This window comes from Orcinus orca, chromosome 16 (genome assembly GCF_937001465.1).
Source record: "Orcinus orca chromosome 16, mOrcOrc1.1, whole genome shotgun sequence".
Lineage (NCBI taxonomy): Eukaryota > Metazoa > Chordata > Mammalia > Artiodactyla > Delphinidae > Orcinus > Orcinus orca.
This window is the reverse complement of record NC_064574.1, coordinates 55,870,172-55,891,855: the sequence shown is the minus strand read 5'-3', so window position 1 is coordinate 55,891,855 and position 21,684 is coordinate 55,870,172. Positions and strand designations below refer to the sequence as shown.

At 41.6% G+C, this 21,684-nt stretch overlaps 1 protein-coding gene across 20 annotated transcripts in view; it reads right to left on the bottom strand.

Annotated features, from left to right (window-relative positions):
• The window catches only part of RBFOX1 (RNA binding fox-1 homolog 1), a 2,185,863-nt gene that overhangs the window by 73,962 nt on the left and 2,090,217 nt on the right, over positions 1-21,684 (bottom strand). For 16 of the 20 annotated variants that reach the window (XM_033428861.2, XM_049699912.1, XM_033428844.2 and 13 more), the window contains one exon: positions 9,225-9,305. The exons of the other annotated variants lie outside the window; for them this stretch is intronic. In XM_033428861.2, coding sequence (XP_033284752.1) covers positions 9,225-9,305 — 81 coding nt within the window. The remainder of the gene's footprint in view (positions 1-9,224; positions 9,306-21,684) is intronic. 20 annotated transcript variants of the gene reach the window in all.

Here is a 21,684-nt window from a genome sequence, read left to right as displayed (position 1 = left end):
TGAGTACTGTGTTTGCAATTCTGAAATCTCAGCACTATGTATCCATCTATTTTCTGTCTTGCCCACAAGAATGTGGGTGCTGCAGATGCTGACTTGTGGATGTATGGTTCACGGGGTATTGCAGTGTGTAGAATGGTGCCTGGCATAGAAAGAACTTGATAAAGATTGGTTGAATGAAGTCATGCATTTTCACCCCCCTCCCCCCATCAAAGGACTGACAGAATGACTAAAGACTGGAAGGAATTATTTCAGAGATGATGATAAGGGGACTTAGGTATGTTGACACCACAATGCTGAGCCATAGACGTGGGAAAAGCCAGCCACTGATTTCTGATTAGAAGGATGCAGTCCGGAGGACCTCTCGGACCAGCCTTGTTGGAAGTGTGTGGGAGGAAACAGTAGGAGCCCAGGCAGAAGTTGAGGGATCCTGGGTACCTGGACAGAGTTGCACCATTTATCCCAGGGAAACTAGGGCAGGTCATAGAGAAGTCCAGCAGCTCCAAAATCATGGCTCCAAATCCAGCTGTGTTTCTTTGTTGTTGATTTTGAGAGCAAGGCTAAGTCAATCCATTGTATCTAGACTGAATTTATGCACGTATCTTACTCTACTATGGACCAGGAAAAGGGTATCCTCTTTATGTGCCCTACCTGACATTATTTGTTTTAAAATATGATAAAATGGCACAAAATGCAAAAGGTACACCACACTGCACATAAAAAGAAGTCTCCCTTCACCTCCAACCCCAGGTAGCCAGCTGACCTGTGTCTTGCCCTTTAAAGGAGAATAATGGCCTGACAAAGGGGTTGGTAAACAAATCTGGCACAAAGACTGTTTGTGTAGATAAACTGTTAGGGGAAGTCCAGCCACACCTATTCATTTATGTATTGTCTGTGGCTACTTCCAAGCTGTAAGGACAGAGTTGAGTAGCTGCAGTGGAGACCAGGTGGGACATAGGACTGGAAATATTGACTATCTGGCTTTTCAAAGAACAGCTGTGCCAACCCCCTGGCCAGACAGACCAGACAGGGGGAAAAAGGGCTCTCCAGACATCTTGGGATGGAAAGGAGTAAGCACAACGTTGGGACTTGAATGCAGAGACTGGACAGCTGCCTAGAGGGTCCACCTGACCTCTCTCTGCTCAGACTTTTCCAGGAGCAGAGCAAGGAGCTTCTGGTGTGTACGTTTAGAGACTAGTAAAGATGGAAGGCTCGGGATTCAGTTAGGCTGGTTCAAAGTTGATCCAGCTGAGTGACCGTGGCCAGTTCTTCAATCCCTTGAAGACTAAATTTCCTCATGTGAAAAGGGGGCATGATAATAATAATGCCTATTTCATAGTTTTCTTGTGAGGATTAAGTGAGAACATTCATGGGAAGGGCTTAGCAGAATGCTTAACGTATAGTAAGTGCTCAGAAACCATTGCTTATTATTATCATTATGATTATTTAATTTTTTTATTATTTCAGGGCTGGAACTAGGCCTCACCTTGGGCATAAAATGTAAGGGGGAGAGGGCACCAAAACCCCCAGGATTAGGATAAATCATATTTTAATGCAATTTTTTTTAAAAGTTAAAATGATTATTAAAAAATCCCTGATGAACAGACTCTCAAAATTTAAATAAAGAAGTGCTGGGCTGAGCCATATTGGATCCTACAGCAAAAGAAAAATGAATAATATTCATTTTGATGGAAAATTTTGATATTTTGTTGATCATGGATCTTTTTCCATTCATTTCCATTTTTTAAAAAAATACAGTAAGTCCCCTACATACAAATGGGTTCTGTTCTGAGGGCAAGTTTGTAAGTCCAATTTGTTCGTAAGTCCAACAAAATTAACCTAGATACCCAATTCACACAATTGGCTATATAGCATTGCTTTTACTCTTGCTTCCAGACATTCTGGGCTTGAAATAAAGATACTGTACTACCGTACACTACACAGTACTGTACAGTAAAGTACACAAAAGCGCAACCACTTGTAGAGGATGCACGCATGTGACAATGTATGCCAGACACATGAACTAAGTTACGTAACTGGACATGCGAACGCACGTCTGCATCTTTGAAAGTTTGAAACTTGAAGGTTTGTGTGTAGGGGAATTACTGTATTGCGTCAAAATGTTATCTATCTTGATGACTGAATTTTCTGGTGCCTCTTTAAATTTTGTCTGAAGTGAGCGCCTCACTTGCCTTGCCCCAGCACTGATTATTATTCTTTTAAGCGATTCCTCCAGAAAATATTAGAAAAAGCTTCTTGGAGGCCACCATGAAGTTTGAGTTACCAGAAGAAAGACAAAAAAGGGCACAGTTCTTTAAATCAATGTATCAGTAACACAATGACCTGTTCGTGCACCTTCTATTAACTGAACTCCACCTACTGACATTTCCTGTGTTGGGCAGAAGAAAGAGGAAGCCATCAATTAATTTAGGCTGTTACTTTAATTACAGAAAGCAATGGAAATTCTATCAATTACCTAAAAGTAGAACAGGGCAGGCCTGATTTATGTATGTTTCTGCCACTTAAATCATTGTTTTATGAATTCCACACAATTACTTCCATAAAATCTGCAATCAATACATCAATTAAAACTTTGCCACTACACTTACGCTTGAGTTTCATAAAAGTTAATTAAGGAGAAGATGCTTTTGCATTTTGATAACATTTAGGTTCTTGAGCATTTCCCTGGGATATCAGATTTTTTTTTTTTTTTTTCTGTAGTAAGGGGTGAAAATATCCAGGGGGAATTAACAGTCATCTTCCTTTTAATTTACGATTTGTCCTTACATGGATCTAAAAATTCAGCCATGGCTTCCATGGAAGTGTGTGAAAATACACCTGTTTGCATGGATAAGCATATGGGACCATATAGAAATTTTGTTGGAAAATGTTTTTCTGGCCCTTGACAAATAAAAGTGGCACCTGTGTGTCAAGGGACTTGCTATGGACTGGATTGTGTCTCCCCCAAATTCACAAGATGATGCCCTAACTCCCATTGTGATGGTATTTGAAGATGGGGGCCTTTGGGAAGTGATTAAGTTTAGATGAGGTCTTGAGGGTGGGGCCCTCATGAAGGGATTAGTGTTCTTATAAGAAGAGATACCTGAAAGCTTGCTGTCTCTGCCATGTGAGGCAACCATCTATGAGCCAGGAAGAAAGTTCTCATCAGAACTGACCATGCTGGCACGCTGATCTCAGACTTCCAGTCTCCAGAACCACGAGAAATAAATTTCTGTTGTTTCAGCTGCCCAACCTATGGTATTTTGTTACGGCAGCCGAGAAAACTATATGGTGCTAAATAAAACTTCTCCTGGCAGGGATTCTGTCATTTAAAATTATGTCTAAAGCTGGTAACAAAAGGAAGGACAGATACATTTACCTATACTATTAAAAATGTAGAGTGGAATGGAAGCAGAATTAAATGGCCAACACAGGAATTATGTTTGTAACATCTATGGTATTCATAGATAATGTCCCTCATGAATAATTTCCTCCCGATGCGAATTAAAAAATAAAATGAGAAAAACTTGGAAGAGAAACAGGCAGATGTGTATTGGAAATCCACAAGAGGTAAGATCCAAATGAAAATTAACTATGTGAAAGATGATATTCCTCACTAAATGAAAGGCAAAGGCAACTAGAGATGCTATTTTTCACCCACCTGGTTTGCAAAATTAAAAAAGAGCAAACTATGCAGGTGCTGGCAGGAATGTGGGAGGGGCTGACAATCCTGTGTTTGGGAACCTCGATGTGGCATTTGGAACACGGGTATGTCAGAGTGTATGTAACGATGTTTGTTGCAGCCTTTAGGGAGAGGCTGAAAAAGAAGGAGTTTGAATGTCTGTGGACAGAGATGGTTGCATGAACTCTGGACCATCCACACCATGGAAGAGCATGAAATTATCAAAAAGGCTTAATAGGAGATAGTGAAAATGTGTTATTAAGTGAAACAAAATGTGATCAACATGTGTAACGTGCATATAATATGGAAGCTACTGCTCCCCTCTGTATAAAAACAAACTGCTCACACCCCGCATTTCATGTGTGTATGTCCTTCCCTGCATTGTTATGGACAAAATGTGAAAAGATACTTACCAGGGAGTCAATATGGATTACTTGAAAGGCGTGTGTCTGCGGATAAGTTGGGGGATATTACTACATTATTCCATACAGATGTGTGTGTGTGTATGTGTGTGTATTTGTCTGCTTCCCTCATTACAGTGAGTACGTGCTATTTTTGTAATTTAAAATCTATTCATTAAACTGTAAAGACAACAAAATAAAGCTGGTAGCATTTACCTATTTCTGGACACTACTCCATATGGAAATAAGTATCGGTGAGAGCTGGCTTTGCTAATCCAAATTGGAAGTGGGTGTTCCCATTCATGGAACCAATGATTTACCTCTTGATATTTTAACTAAGTAAAATGGAGGTAATCTCTTAGTTTGGAAGAAAGGTGAAGAAAGGTGATATGCTCTTTACCTTCCTATTTCTGCCTTAAGCTGTTGGTTTTTTTTAAGGTCAGGTTTAAGGATGCCTGAAGATGCACTAAACCAAAAGAAAATAAATTTAAGAGCTCCCAAGATCTGTTGAATAATAACCTGAGGAACTTTAGAAGAGGGAGGAATTCCCTACTCACAAACGTTAGTGCTTGATTTGCAGGGAGGGTTTTCAGTTAGTTGAACACTACCACGATTTCAGATTCAGGCATTTTCTTGGATCAGATTTGTTATATATGAACTATCTCAAATTTTTCTCAAGTGTATAATTGTTTAACAGAGAAGTAATCTGCTGTCAGTATATTTGATTTTGTTAATATTTAATACATCTACTCAAATTTACATTTATCTAAATTTGCCATTACTTTGGATTATCTGGAAAAGACTAATGAACTCTCAGCCTGAAGCCTTTTTGATATAAGCAACCACTTGATATATGCAAACAGTGCAGACAATGATATAGCTGGTGCCCTTCCCCTGACAGAAGGAGCCTCCAGACCCCTGGCCCTAGGAAGGAGTGGGCACTGAGCAGGTCTCCAGCCCTGACCCCACTTTCACCAAACATCTCTGTTGAGGGGCTACATTGTTTGCTACTCAAAGCAAAGCACAATGTTAATTAATTAATTACAGTTATTTGAAAATTGATAAAATAATTTAATTAGTTTAACTTAGTTGATTAAAGGTTAATATTTTTTAGACAAAATATTAATATTAAATTTTTTGGTCCAAGGTGATCTTGCCTAATTCTCCAGAGTTTTGAACAGACTTCATTTAAATCTGATACACTATGGATGGAAGTGGTTTATTAGGACATGTAAGAGGATATTCTGGGATACAACTTGAACTGGGGTTTCACATGAGGGTAAAGTTTGGGGAAAACGAGGAAATACTGGACTCAGTGGGAATGTGATGGGAAAAATCTATGGGATTCGGTTGTATTGCTATTGAGCTCTGAGTGAAAATCTTTCTCTTAATACTTTCATGTTCTGGATCATGTTATGAGGATGATTCACTTAAAGGGGGAAAAACCCATTATGCAAAAATGCATCTTAAAAAACAGTTAACTTCAGTAGGAATTATTTTCATTACAGACTAATTCAGCAGGGTTCCTTTAAAAACCATCTCTCCTACTGCACTTAAGGGTGTTATTTACACATGATTAGCTATTCTGCTGGGCAGAGGGGCAATTTAAGTCAAAAACATCCAAGGCCAGTTAAAGATCCATGGAAAAAAGCACAAACTCAGGATTAATCCTGAAAGTCCGTAAACACATAGTATCCCATTGACAAATGTGTAATTTACACACACCTGGCTTCTGGAGCGCGACTGTTAGATAAAAATGAGAAACACATGCATTTTCAACCTGAAACACTGGGGTAGCCTAAAAAAATTGCTGAGACGTAAGGGAGCCTCAGCTTTGAGGAAGAAGGCTGGATTCTTAGAGAAAAAGAGGCCATGCCATTCAGACTTCCAAGACAAGGCACGTGGCTCTCAGCCCTGTGTATATCAGACCTGGAGAAAGGAAAAGAATCTTAGGTGACCATATGTTGGTCCCCAGATTGTGTGTGTGTGTGTGCGTGTAAAAATGAACCTTTACTTTCTGGCTGAATTATTTATAGACAGTACGGTGTGACTTTGTACTAAGATATACACCTTAATCTGGAAGAGAAAATATGAGTGTTCCAAAGAAGCCAGCTAACTGCAGACAGGGTCTAGTTCCAAAAGGCATTGCTGACCCTGAGAACTAGAGCAGAAAGGAAACCTTAGCGATGTGTCTTAGGTAGGGATGGATCATCTTTACACTCAGCACCATTGCCTCAAGATGGAACCGATCTCACACCTCTGGGAACCCAAGTGGAGCCGGAGGGGTCTCAGGGTCGGCTGTCAGTACAAAATACCAATTGAGCTTGTCAATCTGAATTGACAACAGGAATTGACAAGCGAAGATCCTTATTGCAAGAAACTAGCTTTTGTTTTGCTTTGGTATGGGGTAGTACGATTAGCTATTTACTCGTTTTCCTTAAAACTATTATATACAAAGTGTATACAAGGACATCTATTTTCCTGAATATTTTTGAAAAATTGCTATCAACCTAAGTACCCAACAACGCAGTGGGTGGATAGATTAAAATATAATATCATTAAACAATAGGTTATTATGAGGCCATTAACATATTTTCATAAAGTACATATGACATGATAATGAGTGAAAATAACAGGATGAAAACTGTATAGGTAATATGATGGATTGTGCAATCTAAAAATGAAGGGTGTTGGACACACGACACAGTTTCTATAATTATTATAAATTTTAACTTTGAAACTCAAGAAGAGAAGTCTAATTATAAAGAGTGATATGATATTGCCCTTTTGGGTTTGTAATAATAAAATGGACCTTTTAAATCAGAGATCAGCACACTTTTTCTGTAAAGAGCCAGAATGTCAGTATTTTAGGCTCTTATGGGCCATCTACGTCTGTCACATATTATTTTTTGTCTTTGTTTTGTTTTTTAATCCTTTCAAAAATCTGAGAAGCCATTCTTAGCTCACCAGTGTTACAAAAGCAGGCTGGGGGCTGGATTTGGCCTTTGGGCTGTGGGTTGCTGATCCCTGCTTTAGGTGATTTTATTTTCTCTGTATGCTCTACCTATTTTAACTTGGAGAATTTGTGACATATTTCCATGCTTGACATTTATGACACATTTTCCCCAAGTCACTTTACAATAGCTATATCAATCCAAACTAGCCCTTTCTTGGAGTTAATTTGTTTTGTTCACTTCTATAAAGAAAAGTGAAATATACATACAGCATATAATCACAGAGAGCCACTCTGTCCAAGATGGTAGCCACCAGCCCCAGGTGGCTAATTAGAGTAACATTAAGTAAAATTAAATTAAAAATTCTGTGCCTCGGTCCCACGAGCATGTGTACTGAACTGTGCAGCTATAAAACACTTCATTCTATACAGTTCTGTAGGACAACAATGTCAGAGAAAACCCCAAATAATAATACTCTGGGACTATGGTGAGCTTGGGTCACCCTCTCTCCTACGGAAAATAACATTTATGGAGAAGGAGGGACAGGTATTTACAATGGAAAGATGATGAGATTTAGAGTCAAATAGAGCCAGAAAAGCAGACAAAAGTTGATTAATCTCACCAAGTTCAAAAAACAAATCTACCATATCCTGGCTGTGTGATCCTGGGTGAATCAGTCCACTTCTCATTGCCCTCCATTTCCTCAGCTGTAAAGCAAACATTATAATACCTACCTGGTGCAGATTTTGAGGATTAAACAAGGTTAAGCCTGTGAAAATGTGCGGTAGCTTTCTAGTTCTAGGAGACACATGCAAATAATTTACACTGGCCCAAATGGGACAACATTCATAAATTCAGAAAGAACCATTTCTCGCCAGTATGGTTAGATTTTGGCGTCTTGGGGACACGGAAAAATACCTTGCATTTAAGGAATGTCAAAGCTTCTGCTGAAGATTATACTTTGCTTGGGAGAAACAACTGGCTACGCCCATGACCTGATGACTTCAGAGACCCTCGGGTTTCTCATAACCATGATGTTTTTGGCTTCCCTGTGACTGCTTCTAACCTTTGCCCCCGCAGCGAAGAGTCTGATTTGTCTCAGTCTTGGGAATTGAGATGCTAGATCTTGGTACGTGGTGAAGAGTCCCCTCTTGTCTCTCATCCTCTTAATTGCCCTGAGGCTGTTGCCTCTGCTCTCCACCTGCCCGCTCCTCTAGCTGATCTCAGAAGCAGCCCACCTTCCCTCTGGCCCCCGGGCTCACTTTTGATCACCAATCCCAATGAGGACCCATTTGGCAGTTATGGGGGTTCTCCAGGGTGTAGACGCACTGTATGAAATAGAGGGTAAGGTCTCGGCTGTGCCAGGGGACTTTGAGGCGGGGCAAACCAGCTGGAGAACCACGGTGGACTCAGCTAGAACTTGTAATTCTGCAACCTGCTCTGGGAACTGGGGTGGGGGTGGGGCATTCTCCACTCCAGAGGATCCATCCCAGGCAGAGAAATCCTTGATTTTTTTCCGTGCCAACACTGTGATCTCTGTTCCATATTTATTTCTGGTCTCCTCCCCCTAGCAATTCATGGCTATATCTATTAAAGTGCTTTTTTTTAATATTATCCCCCCCCCCCAATTAAATGGGGGAGAACCACATTTTTCTTTTATTTCTTCCTCCTTAGATGAATCGCAAAGGATAATACAGCCTTGCAAACAAGTCACTGGCCACGGGCTAGTAATATTTCCCACAATGAGAAAACTGTGCCCGAGATCACCAACCAAGCACCTTTTGCTAGGGTAGGGTGTCACTTGGATGGCCTGCATATTTTACTTCAATTATTTTCGTATTGATTTGCAAAGCTGTGATAGAAGGAAGGCAATGAACTATATCCCTCCCCTCCCATCCCCCTGCCCCCAACCCAAAGCCCCATGTCCCATCCTTTGGCCCCAATCCTGACAAAGGTCTAACGACGAATGGCTGGGACAGCTGGGAAGTGAGGATTCAGACATGAGCAGAGGGGTTAGATGCTAAGGCAACAGGGAAAACCAGAGACATGCTTATGAGAGTCAGCTTCACCTCACAGAGAGCAACAAGGGAGGGTGGTGCAGAGGGAGTGGGAGAGAACTTACATGGCAGGGAAGGTGATTGGACTCAGACTTATGTCACAAAACAAAAAGAGCCACGAGAGCGGGCTTACTTGCGGAGGTATATACAAGTGAACTGGGGGCACTGTACATGGAAGATCCCTCCTGGTTTGCCTGGCACAACAGCACGGTGCCTACGGAAGAGAGAGAGAGAGATGGTATCTGGTTGGGGGACAGGCACACTACACCTGGGAGATCATATGGCAATGCAAACGAGAAAGGCAGAGAAATGAAAACACAGCCACACGCCCGAGCGCAGGATGGGGACGCCCAGGGAAGCCCCCTGCCTTGGCCAAAGGGGATTGGTAGGAGCCCACCCGCCCAGCCCACCACGCACATGTCATTCTTTTTCACATGGGGTTTGGGTGGTGGCGTCTGATTTCAGATCAGGAATGCAGGCAGCATGGCATAATCAAAAGGGAGCTTTAGAAATATCACAGAGAACTGGACAACAAGCTTGACTCAGATATTACTTAGCTGTGTGATCTTGATAAGTCACTGAACCTCTCTGTGCCTCGGGATTCCCATCTGGAAAATGGGGGTGAATATACCTATCACCAGGAAGGGTTATGAATCGTATTACTGGAGAGGTGCCCAACACAGGGGCTGGCATGTAATAATCACTGAATAAATGGTAAGCGCATGCATAGATATGTTTAAAGAAAACTTTTCCTCTCCCCCATTTTAGTTTTTCTGAATCAGTTCTTCAGAGGAAGAACAGAAGTAAGGCAGGGAAAAAATAAAAGCAACTTGGCCATCCCTGGGACCCACCCTGGACCCATACTGGACTCGGGTGAGACCACTTTTGGCTTCTGCGTTTCCAGTTTCTTCCCTAAAGCTCTCTGCCTTCCAGCAGGAGAGGCTGCTTCCTAAGCCTGCGGACCATGGCTGCACTGTAGTGATGACACTCCTCTCCCTGATTTAAAGCAAAGGGTCTCGGGCTTATCCTTGCAAAATGGAGTTTTATAGCAGGGAAGAGTGGTGGAATCCTGAGATAGCTCCTCAATCTATGACATCTTGTGAATAATACCCACTCCAAAGATGACCAGGTTAGGGAATCTTCAGGGTATCAGTTCTGTTCTCCTGCTTCCGCGAAGCTCAAACTCAAAGAGTTTGAGAAGAATGAGAGAGACCTTTGAGGACTTGTAAGCGTGTTACTGATGATGGAAATGGGCTCCTGTGGTTTCTGTTCCCTTCCCTGGCTGGGCAAGGTCAGCCACCTCCATTTGTTTCTGCTTTCTCCTGTCATCACAGCCGCTGTGAAGCAATCTCCTGGGAGAAATAGCCCTGACTTCCAGTCAACTCACCTATATCCTTGGAGACCTGCCCTTGGGAGGGGTTCTGCAATCCTTTGGTATCTTTCCCAATGTCAACAAAAGGGAGTTAGAACCTCTAGAGTGAGAGGGAGGTTTGCCAAATAGAGAGGGGCTGCCATACAATAGCATTAAGAGACAGGAATCTTTTCTGAACTTCAAAACCAGATGCAGTTCCAAAGGGGGTCTCCAGGACTATCATCCTTCAGGTATTGAGCCAAAATAGAGGAGTCACAAGAGGAGGACTAAAAAGGTTTCCTCAAATTCCACCCTGCGTTCCCTGTGTTTCTCTAGATTCTGTACATTACGTCCAGGCAAAACAAAGACTGTTAAAATCCCTAAGGCACCTCACCCTTCCCACAACACGAGGTCGGCCAATTCCCTCCCATCTTTGACAAGGAGAAGTAGCCCATGGACAGAAGTTCTATCTGAAGGGATCCCCCCCAATTGTTCTCACATTTAACCTGCTATGCCATGCTTATAGCTGGAGAAGAGCCCCCCTCTTTCTCCTCCTCCCACAAAAGCCTGGATAGAAGAGTGAAATTAACTAACCCTCTCTGATAGTCAATATATTGAGAGTCTGGATGGGCTTGAGTCACGATCGACCTTTGCTAAACTGATAGCTCTTTCTTCTTTCTACTTGATTTAAATATAATTTATTGCAACATGTAAGATGAGACTTCACATGTTCTAATTTCTATTCAGTAGGTTTTTCCAGTTCTGGCAGGAAACTGGCATAGTACGGGGATTAAGAACAAACTAAACACACCCAGATCGTGGGGCACAGGGTCCAAAATCAACCCACAGGAGGCAGGATACCTCCGAGAAAAGACTTGTCCTAGCCTCTATTCTGCTTTATCAGGGAAGCTCCTGATTTTGCAGGGGCTGCCTGTAAGCTTGTGCTCAGTGCTAGAAATCTTAGAAGAAACTAATATTTCTATAGGATATACAGGAAGCTACCAGATCAGAATCTTCTAGGGAGAAGGGGACCCAGGCAGGCGGATCGTGAGAAAGCTCCCTGGTTAAAAACCACTTTAAAAACGAGATCTGAAGTTTCTTGGGGTGCCTAGGTTTCCAAAGAAAAATATAATTGTAGCAAAAACATATCCAGAAAGGCATTTCAGTATTGTGCAGTTAAAAACCTTAGGGTCAATGTTCAATGCTATGCTCTGTAATTTAGTGAATCCCACTGGGACACAACACAGATTCTCTCTAGAAAACTAAATCCTGGAAGTGCATAAGGATGCTTTCCTAATTTTCTTATGCTGTGGATTCTGAGAAAATAGACTGAAATAACTTTGGATGTCCTCTTTGTAGCAAAAAAAAAGTCTTTATGCAATGATTTTGACCTTTGTAAAATAAAATCCATACTGTCACAGGACTTGGTTTTTATTTTACCTGAAAACATCCTCCAATTTAATTTGCAAAGTACTTATTGTATGTTCTGTTAGTACTTTGTGACCTTTTCTTACAAGAAAGCTTTGAGTTAAACAAAACCAAAGCGGCAGAGAAGAACACTGTAACCTCCCTGTGTTTTTCGGGTGGGGGTCAGTAATGTGTGTTTGTTTAAAAAAGTCAGTCAATTAGATAATAGGGTACAAGCAGCAGTATGAGGAGTGTTTACAAGGTCATTCAAGGCACTCTGTGATAACCTATATGGGAAAAGAATCTAAAAAAGAGTGGATATATGTATATGTACAACTGAATCACTTTGCTATACAGCAGAAAGTAATACAACATTGTAAATCAACTATACTCCAATATATTTTTTTAAAGAGGCATTTTGTGATATAGCATGGACTGAGCTTTCTAATGAGTCTCCCAAACTGAGTCTTTGATCTGCCCCCCAACATAGACACTCCAACAACCATGAACTGTCTATAACCATCGCGACGTCCTGTATTTCTCAGACTTCCGTGCCTTTGCTTTATAAACCTCCTTAGAATTTAAGGATGGCAACTATGTTCAAATTATACCACTATCCATCCATTCCTTAACCAGGAGAAACCATTCATCAATTTCAATAGTGTCCTTTCCCATTAGCCTGGAATCCTCAGGATCATTCTTAACACAGTTTCTAGGCAGTTACTATCATTAGATCATTGTCAGTGGACGGGATGAAACCTCTATCCTATTCCTGCTCTGTTAGGTTAAACCATATGAAATTGACCTTTCTTATGTCAAACAGGGTTGACATTGGCAATTATATGTGGTTCAGTTGAAAAAAAAAGAAGGGGTTCTCCCCTACCCCCAACGCCTCTGCATTAAGTGTCACCTCCTCTCTTCCCAGTCTGCAGGAGTTAATTACTCCATCTTCTATGCTCCTATCACACTTAAAAAAAAAATCTCCCTAGTAGATCCTTTGATACGCAGTATTACAACTTTTTATTTACATATCAGTCTTAGCTACTGAGAATCCCCCTGGATCACAGCCAAATCATACTCATCCTTTTATCCCCAGCTCCTAGCAAAATACCTGGCCCTCAGAGGGATTAATGAATATGATTGAATTATTATGTTTTTAAAGACCTCTTCATTTCTATTTTCTTTGCTGAAAACAGTGCTTTTGCCAACCAACCTTTCTGTTCCTTGTTTATAGCTGGGAATTTGCATGCCTACAGTTCACACTTGTTTCCTCCTCTTTTCTGGTTCTTTGAAGGTTGACTCATCCAGTTTAAGTGAAACCTGAGGAGCCTGGTTGTCCATTTCCCGGAAGGTTGATGACTCTATCTGCAGCTGCAGGCACTGGGATCCATGTGACAGCCCACGATCTTGGGATCATCAGAGCCTTTCCCAAAGCCTGTCACGCTCACTTGCGAATCAGAGTGCCATGACTGTCAGCATCCTAAATTCTGGCAAGATGTGGGTCCCCGCGGCCGCCCTCGGGCTGGATTTGGCATCTCCAGCGGGGGGAGGGTGAGCCAGGATCCATACCTCAGATGGGGCAACCCAACTCTTCCTTCTCACCTGGAGACTCCCCACTGTGTAGAGGACCATTCCTGGCCCATGGAGGGGCAAGGAGAAGCCCAGCAGGGGTGTTTCCTACCACAGACAGGAAGGGGAAACTAACTACATTTTATTTTCCTGTGCTGCCAACCCTTCCGTGAAGAACTTGGACTCAAACCAACTGGAACAAGGGTGCAGTTTCACCCCTCCAGGCCTTTGCACAGGGTGGTTCTTCTCCCAGGAATCCCTTCCTCTCCCCCTGAGATAATTCCCCTCCCTTTCCACTGGGCTCTGGCTTCTCCTCCTCCTAGAGACTGGGTTTATTTGCCTCTACCTGGCCAGGTTCAGCTTCCCTCCTCTGCTTTTCTAGATTGTGTTGCAATGGTCTATTTAACGAGTATCTTCCCCATGGATGCACTGAACTCCAAGAGGTCAAGAATCATGTCTTGGGCTTCCCTGGTGTCGCAGTGGTTGAGAGTCCGCCTGCCGATGCAGGGGAAACGGGTTCGTGCCCCGGTCCGGGAGGATCTCACATGCCACGGAGCGGCTGGGCCTGTGAGCCATGGCCGCCGAGCCTGCGCGTCCGGAGCCTGTGCTCCGCAACGGGAGAGGCCACAACAGTGAGAGGCCCGCGTACCGCAAAAAAAAAGAATCATGTCTTACTCATCATCCTGTCCCCATGGGTCCAGGGACCTAGGCTCAGAGTCAGGAAGCAACTGAGGAGAGAAACTACGGGAAGGGATTCTGGTAGGCAGCCCTGTCACACTTTCAAGAAACAAAATTAGAACGTTAAAGGAAGAAAAGAAAAGCTGTTTTGCAACGGTTGCCCTTCCATTTTAATACCAAATAGGCAGAGCTACAAGCTAGTCCAGTGAAATGCCTGGGCCCTCCCTATAATTTCTGAATTAAAAAAAAAAAGCCAAAGAAACATTCCAATTGCCTAGCAACTGGGAATGACTGATTCGCTTCATTAGCTCCAAGATGAAGATGGGCTGGGAGATTTAGAGAAGGATGCTCTTATCTCTGTTGAAATGCAAAAGACAAAGACCCAAAGCATAACAACAACAACAAGACTTTGTAAAACATCTAAGAGCCAATGGGAATTCAGGAGCACCTGCCCTGTGAGGTCTGTGTGTGTCCCGTGGTCCCTGTGTCTCCACAGACATCTAAGATGTGCTAGTCCAGGGTCACTTGAAAACAGAGATCATTGCTGGAGTCCCGCTTTCCGGATGTCACTTGTCCTACGATGGGATCCAGGGAGTGCTGCCCCAAAATGTGCCTCAATGGCATATTGGTTAGTTTGAATTAAAGTTACTTAAGAACACTGAAACTTCTCTCTGCCTCCCTGAAAGCAGGAAATAAATCCCTCAGGTGAAAGGTGCCCTCCCAGCATCTGGAAGTAGAAGGACACCCTTATCATCAGAGATGGGGAATTCTGGGCCGAGAAGCTGCACCAACAAATCCTGTGACTCCTTTAATTTACTGCCCCAAGCTCAAACCAAACTCTGTTTACACTCTTTACTAATTCATTTTCCAAAGCCTAAGCTTCTTTGTGCTGTCAATTCCTCACACATTTATTGTCTCTTTGTCTAACAGGTATAAAAGCTGCCTGCTTTGGCCACTTCTTAGGTCCCATTTCTGTGAGACCTCTGTGCACACGTATTAAAATTTGTTTCTTTTTTTCTCCTGTTCATCTGTCTTGTGACAATTTTATTATTAGACCAACCACAAGAACTCAAGAGGGTTGAAGGGGGAGATTTCCCACCCCCCACCCCCGATACCTAGTAACTCTAGAAAGAGGGCTGAGGGGAAAAAGTCCCAGAGGGGACCATTACAGAGCTGCCTTCCTGTCTCCAGTGCTCGGCTCGGGAAAGATGAGGCTATGAGTTCATTCATTCAGCAGCCGTCTATTGGGACCTACTGTGTGCCCACTGTGTAGATCTGGGGTACACCTGCTGAACCCCATATGCTTTTTTTTTTTTTTTTTTTTTGCGGTACGCGGGCCTCTCACCGCTGTGGCCGCTCCCATTGCGGAGCACAGGCTCCGGACATGCAGGCCCAGCAGCCATGGCTCACGGGCCCAGCCGCTCTGCGGCATGTGGGATCTTCCCGGACTGGGGCACGAACCCGCGTCCCCTGCATCGGCAGGCGGACTCTCAACCGCTGCGCCACCAGGGAAGCCCTAGGCCTTTTTTATAGATGGAAAAAAAGGAGGCACAGAACAACGATGTCATTTACGAAAAGGCTTATCATCAATCAGAGGCAAATTCCAGGTGAGAAACCAGCTATCTGTGTTCCTCGACCTTTGCTCACTTTCTCAGTGACTCCTTCCTGCTTCTATGGTTGCTGAATGATTTTTAAAGCTTTTTATTTTTGATTAGAATAAAAGTAGGAAAATACTGGTTATGGTTGAAAAAACAAACTGTGAGCTGGGGAGAAAAGGAGACTTCACTGAAACAGAAACCCGCTGACTTCCTTCTTGTGGGAGCAGTACTTTAAGAAAAGGGGTGGTATCACCCAGGGTTCTCACAACCACTTGCATCCCCAGAATCCCCTGGAGGGTTGGTTAAACACGGAACGCCGGGCCCCATTGCCAGTGTTTCTGATTCCATAGGTCTGGGCTGGAGCCTGGGAACTTGTATCTTTCACAAGTTCTCATGTTTTCTGGGGACCATACTTTGCAAAACGCTGGAGAAGAGCCAGTCCCCCAAACCTCAATGCCCTGAGTTCTTTCCACCCTTAAATCAGAGGTTTTCAGAGCCTCCAGAGTTTAAGAACCACCTGGGAGAATCTGAAGTGCTGTACCCTCCCAGGCCCCAGCCCTGAAAAGTGTGACTCAGCGGGTGGGAAATCTGCATTTCATCAGCAACCCAGGGTGATTCTGCTGCTCCGCAGATGCACTCAGAGTAAACCAGGCCTTAGGTCATCACAGATTTAGAAGAAAAATGAAAATGGCTAAATATATCTGGTCTGTTTACTTCTGCAGGCAAAGAGGTAAAATTTATTTACTTTTGATCTTTCCCCTTTTGTCCTTTGACCAATTTTGCTTTGGAGCATTTCAAACGAAAAAGCGTACCTCACTTCTAGTCCAAGCTATTCTGTCAAAGTCTCTGGAGGCAGGCTGGGGAAGAAGGCACACAAAACACTAATCACATAATCCTAGAGAGCTCACCCTTGGTTTTCCATCCAGAAGAAGACATATGGCACTCCTGCTCTACTGTATGGGCTGAGTGGTGTTCCCTCAAAATTCATACATTGAAGTCCTACACCCAGTACCTTAGGACGTGACTGTGTTTGGAGATAGCATCTTTCAAGAGGTAATTAAGGTAAAATTAGGGTAGAAACTAATTCCTATAACTGATGTCCTCATAAGAAAAGGAAATTAGGACACAGACACTGAGGGAGGACCATGTGAAGACAAAAGGAGAAGATGGCGGTCTACAAGTCAAGGAGAAAGGTCTCAGAAGAAATCAACCCTGTCAACTCCTTAATCTCACACTTCTAGCCTCCATAACTGTGAGAAAATAAATGTCTGTTGTTGAAGGCACACAGTCTATGGTACTTTGTTGTGGTAGTCCTACCTTATCATGAACTCTGCCTTGAGGATCAATGAGGAGCTACCGTGAGGGTCCCCTATGCAGCATCATATAAGCATCAAACTTCTGTTCTACTTAGAGACCTGGGAGGTTGCCATGTGGTCCCTGCCAATGGAAGCTACTGCTTCCAGTTGACAAATTCATCCAAAGCCTGATGATTTTGGCTTTTACAGTTACGCACTTTTTAACAGACTAGCATTGAGCTAATCCACGTAAGAATATTTTCACAGCTAATACCTAAAGCTTTTATACACGCCTGAAAGATGAGCTTCTCTGAAGGGTTATGGGAGCATTTTAAGTACAGAGGTTTTTCCATTTAGGCACAGAGGCTGCAGAAAATATTGCATGTATATTTAATTCTTATAAATCAAATCATGTTTTAATTGCGCCAGGGGATTTCCATATTTAAAGGAGCCCTGGAGTGAATCTGTCTATGGTGTTCATAATCCCTCTTTCCAGTTTATTTGGTGAGTTTTGACATTCCTATTTAGAAAGAAACACGTCACATTTTTTTCTTTCCACGTTTTATTTTGATGTAATTGCAGAAAAAAGTTGCAAGGACAGTACGTCAGATCTCTGTAGAAATTTCTCCTTGATTCTTTATTGTTTGAAAAATGTAATGACTCGACTGTTACCTTAAGCTCCTGCCTCCAAATTTAGGCTAATAGAGGCTTTTAAAGAAAGCAGTTGATTGACTCAATATGATAATAAATATATCGGATCCTCAAATGTTACAGCGACAATTCCAAACATTGCTTACTGAAGACCTGCTAAGTGCCCCGCAAACCTCTCAATGTTTAATTTGGATCATCCCCTACTCTTAACCCTGTAAGAGAGGTACTACTATTATATCTACTTAATGGATGGGGATAGTGAGACAGAGAGAGTTTAAGGATCTTGCCCAAGATCACACAGACAGAAATATTGTGGTGCTGAATGCAAAATAAACCAACTAGATTCCTGGACCCATGGACTTAAGGCTAATCTTCTAAATCAGGTGCAGGCAAACTACAGTCTTCTGGTGAAATCCGGCCTACCACCATTTTTGTATGGCCATGAGTTAAGAATGATTACATTTTTATATGGTTGAGGAAAAAAAAGATCAATAGAAGAATAATATTGGTGACAAGTGAAAATTATATAAAATTCAAATTTCAGTATCAATAAAGTTTTATTGGAACACAGCCACACTCATTCACTTGCATATTATTTATGGCTGCTTTATGCTACAACAACAGAGCTCAGTAATTGCAACAGAGAATGCATGGCCCTCAAAGACTGAAATATTTGCTACCTGGAACCTTACAGAATACATTTGGGGACCCTTGTTCTAACGTCTACTTTCTGTTTGGAACAATACTACTACTAATTGTCTCTCAGGAGAGCATTAGCCACTCCCCAGGAAACTGTCACTAAAAATCTCAGAGGGTATCATTTTATCAATACTTTGTCAAAATTTTAATTTTATTTCAGTTTTGTTTAAAAAACAAACATCCAAAAACAATTTGAAGACATGTTTTTTCAATACTTGTCCCAAATTTCTTTTTAATTCATTGTGGTTTAAGACAATGGAACAAGGAGAAATATGGTCCCATAAGGTATTTGTGGAAGGATAGCAATTCAGTTACAACAAAAACAATGCAAATAAATTTTATTTCCTAAGGCATTTGGCCATCTGGGTCATGGGTGTCAATATATAGATAAGGGCCATCCTAGAGCTTTGCTTCTCAAATGCTAATATGAACTGAATCAGAGGGTGGGGACCCTTTTAAAATGTAGATCATGATCTAGCAGGTTTGGGGTGGGGCCTGAAAGTCTACATTTCTAATAAGCTCCCAGGGGATTCCAGGGCCACCAACAACAGTAAAATACCTATGTAGGGACTATATAAACAATCTTCAGTACAGGTGATATTAATAAGACTGACAATTAAGATGCCATTGAGTTTCTGGTTCTGGACCGAGTATGTTCTACAAGCACTATAACTTTTTTTCTTATTAAATCCACAAGGAAACTAAAGCTGAGAGAGACAAAACTATGAGACAAAACTGAAATCTGAGCCAGCTTCGCATGACTCCAAAGCTCAGACTCTCTCATGAAGCCTATCAATGGTGATACTTGGTCCTGAGTTGATTAAACATCTCCTCCAACCTTGGAATGATAAATATCCACCAACACCTTTCCAACAAAATCGTGTCTAAAGATTCTGCAGTCATCTTCTGGCTGAAAACACCTGACTCTGTCAGGCTAAAGGTGTTAGCTACAACCTCCTGATCACCTTTAAGAATCTGCAATAGGGTTTTAAATCCAACCAAGGAAGCCTCTGGGCAGGATGTATCTTCTGTAGATAAGAAAAATCCCACTTGCAGGGTAGAAATAAGACGTGGGGGAAGGTAACATGGAGGAGAAATAGTGAACCCTTAAGCTCGGATAATGTAGTTGGAAAAGCATGGGCTTTGGAAACTTTTAAACTTAGTTTTTGCTAGCCTCGCTAAGTGTTCTTGACCTCATCATTTAATATCCTTGAGCCTCGGTTTTCACATCTGTAAAATAGGGGCAAAACTATCAGTTTCATTAAGTATTGTTGTAAGGATTAAAACTATTACATGAAAGCGTTTGGTAAATAGTAGCTAATCAATAAGTGATCTCAGTAATTGTAATAATGGAAATAGTAGTTATTATTATTATTTGAAATCTCAAAATATGGCCCGTTGGGGACTTTTTTTGTTCTCTTGTTTTTGTTTTTGTCTTTTTCTTTTAAGAAAGGAGTAGCCCATTGCTAACTAATGTACTGTACATAATGCTAAACATAATAGAATTAATGGAAAACACTTTAAGATTGGGAAATAATTGCAAACATTTAAATTTGGGAGTTTTAATGTTACAAGACATATGTCTGGCTTCTCTTGAGGAATCAGGAGATGGGGCCACATGGGTTTGGGCTAGTATTCCTGCCTGGCAGAGCCACTCAAAGTGATGGGGAGAAGCTACTCCTGCTATAATTGAGATATGTCCCTTCCAATTTGCACATTTCACTTACTGGTCTCACAACCTCCTCCTAAAGAGATTTTAGTGTGCAATCTCTGCTCGGGAGAAAAAAAAATTACAAATTGTGCTTCGGCTGAAAACAGTGGAGTTTACAAGTCTCTGCAAAGAACCCAGATGGACTTCCTCCCTCTCTGCCTCTCATCCTCCAGGTGCGAGAGCTTCTATGATGCTACAAGAGTCCAAAAAGCCTTCCAGAAAGCCCTCCCTAGTGGCCCCCTCTTATATTTCACTTACTATTACAGAACTGGATTTTAGGAGGATCTGGGTATATTTGTGGGATGGCTGTAGAGATTCATCTTGAGTTTCCTTCTTATCCTAGATTAGGTTTAAAATCCTGAACTTATTCTTTTGGTGAGAGTAGAAAATACTATATTTCAATTCTGAATCTCTCAAAAAATAATCAGGTACATTTATTTAAAGATACTCCTAAATCTCTCTCTTTCACACACACACACACATACACACACACACACACACACACACACACACACACACAGAGCAATGGGCTGAAAGCAAGTATAGACTATTTCACCTGGTGAAAATTGTTTTCGAAAATGACAGAGAACTAATATAGAGGGTTTCAGTGTTTACAATACCACATGTATATCAAACAAACACTAGAAACATACAAACGGATTTATATTTTTTCCAGAGGAAATATCAATGATATTGGGGTGTTCGTGTTTTTAAAATGATACTGACTTTAACACAATGATGAGTGTACAGCGATTAACCTCTGCGTCAGTTTTAAATGTATAACCCAGTAACTAAATTAATCCCCTAAAAAAATAACAGCCGTTGGCATTATTCTTTGAGTAATCCTTGTTTAGTTTCCATAATGGTATACAGTTTAATGAAAAACTCATTAGAATGTAGCATGCAGCATAATTAATTCTGGTTGATTCTTTTGGTGTTATTAGCTAATGCTGGATTCCATTTTCCATTGGCTTTATTAATTTTTCATAAACCAATATTTTGACTGTAATGGGTTGTAACAGTTCCATAGAAGTTCTAGAAATGCGTTAACTGTCATCAGTGTAGTTAATCTAACTAGGATTTTGAGATTTGTGTGTTGGTTCTTCAACACTAAATTTTTTAAAAGAAAAGGGGACAGCTTCGTTTTATACTTGGAGAATGAGTATCTACGTATTATTAACATAAAGTATATTAAACACTATTTAGCCAATTTGTCTCTATTTACACAACAACTTAGTTGGCTGGGCTAATAACAGTGAACCATAAATTTTGAAAAGAACGCTGAAAGTGGAAAGCAAAAAAATCTTCAAAACGAAATGGTTTATGATAGAATGGTAACTCAAGTTAAAACATAAAGAGAAAAATGAACCCACCTCATTTTAAAAATCTCTGGTAATCTGCTTTCCTCAGAAAAGTTTTGGACAAAAGTAGGAGACACATTGTATAATAGCTTTCGTTGTTGGGCACCATTTGGTAATCCTGGGGTCTGTCAAGAACCCAGTCTCTGGGATTGGTGACCAGTCACCGATGTGGTCTTACATCTTTCAGGGCTTAACCCACATATATTGTTCATGATAAGACTCCGATTTGTTGCAAATGTAGGTCTGGGTCCTAATTCATCACTGTGTTCTTAT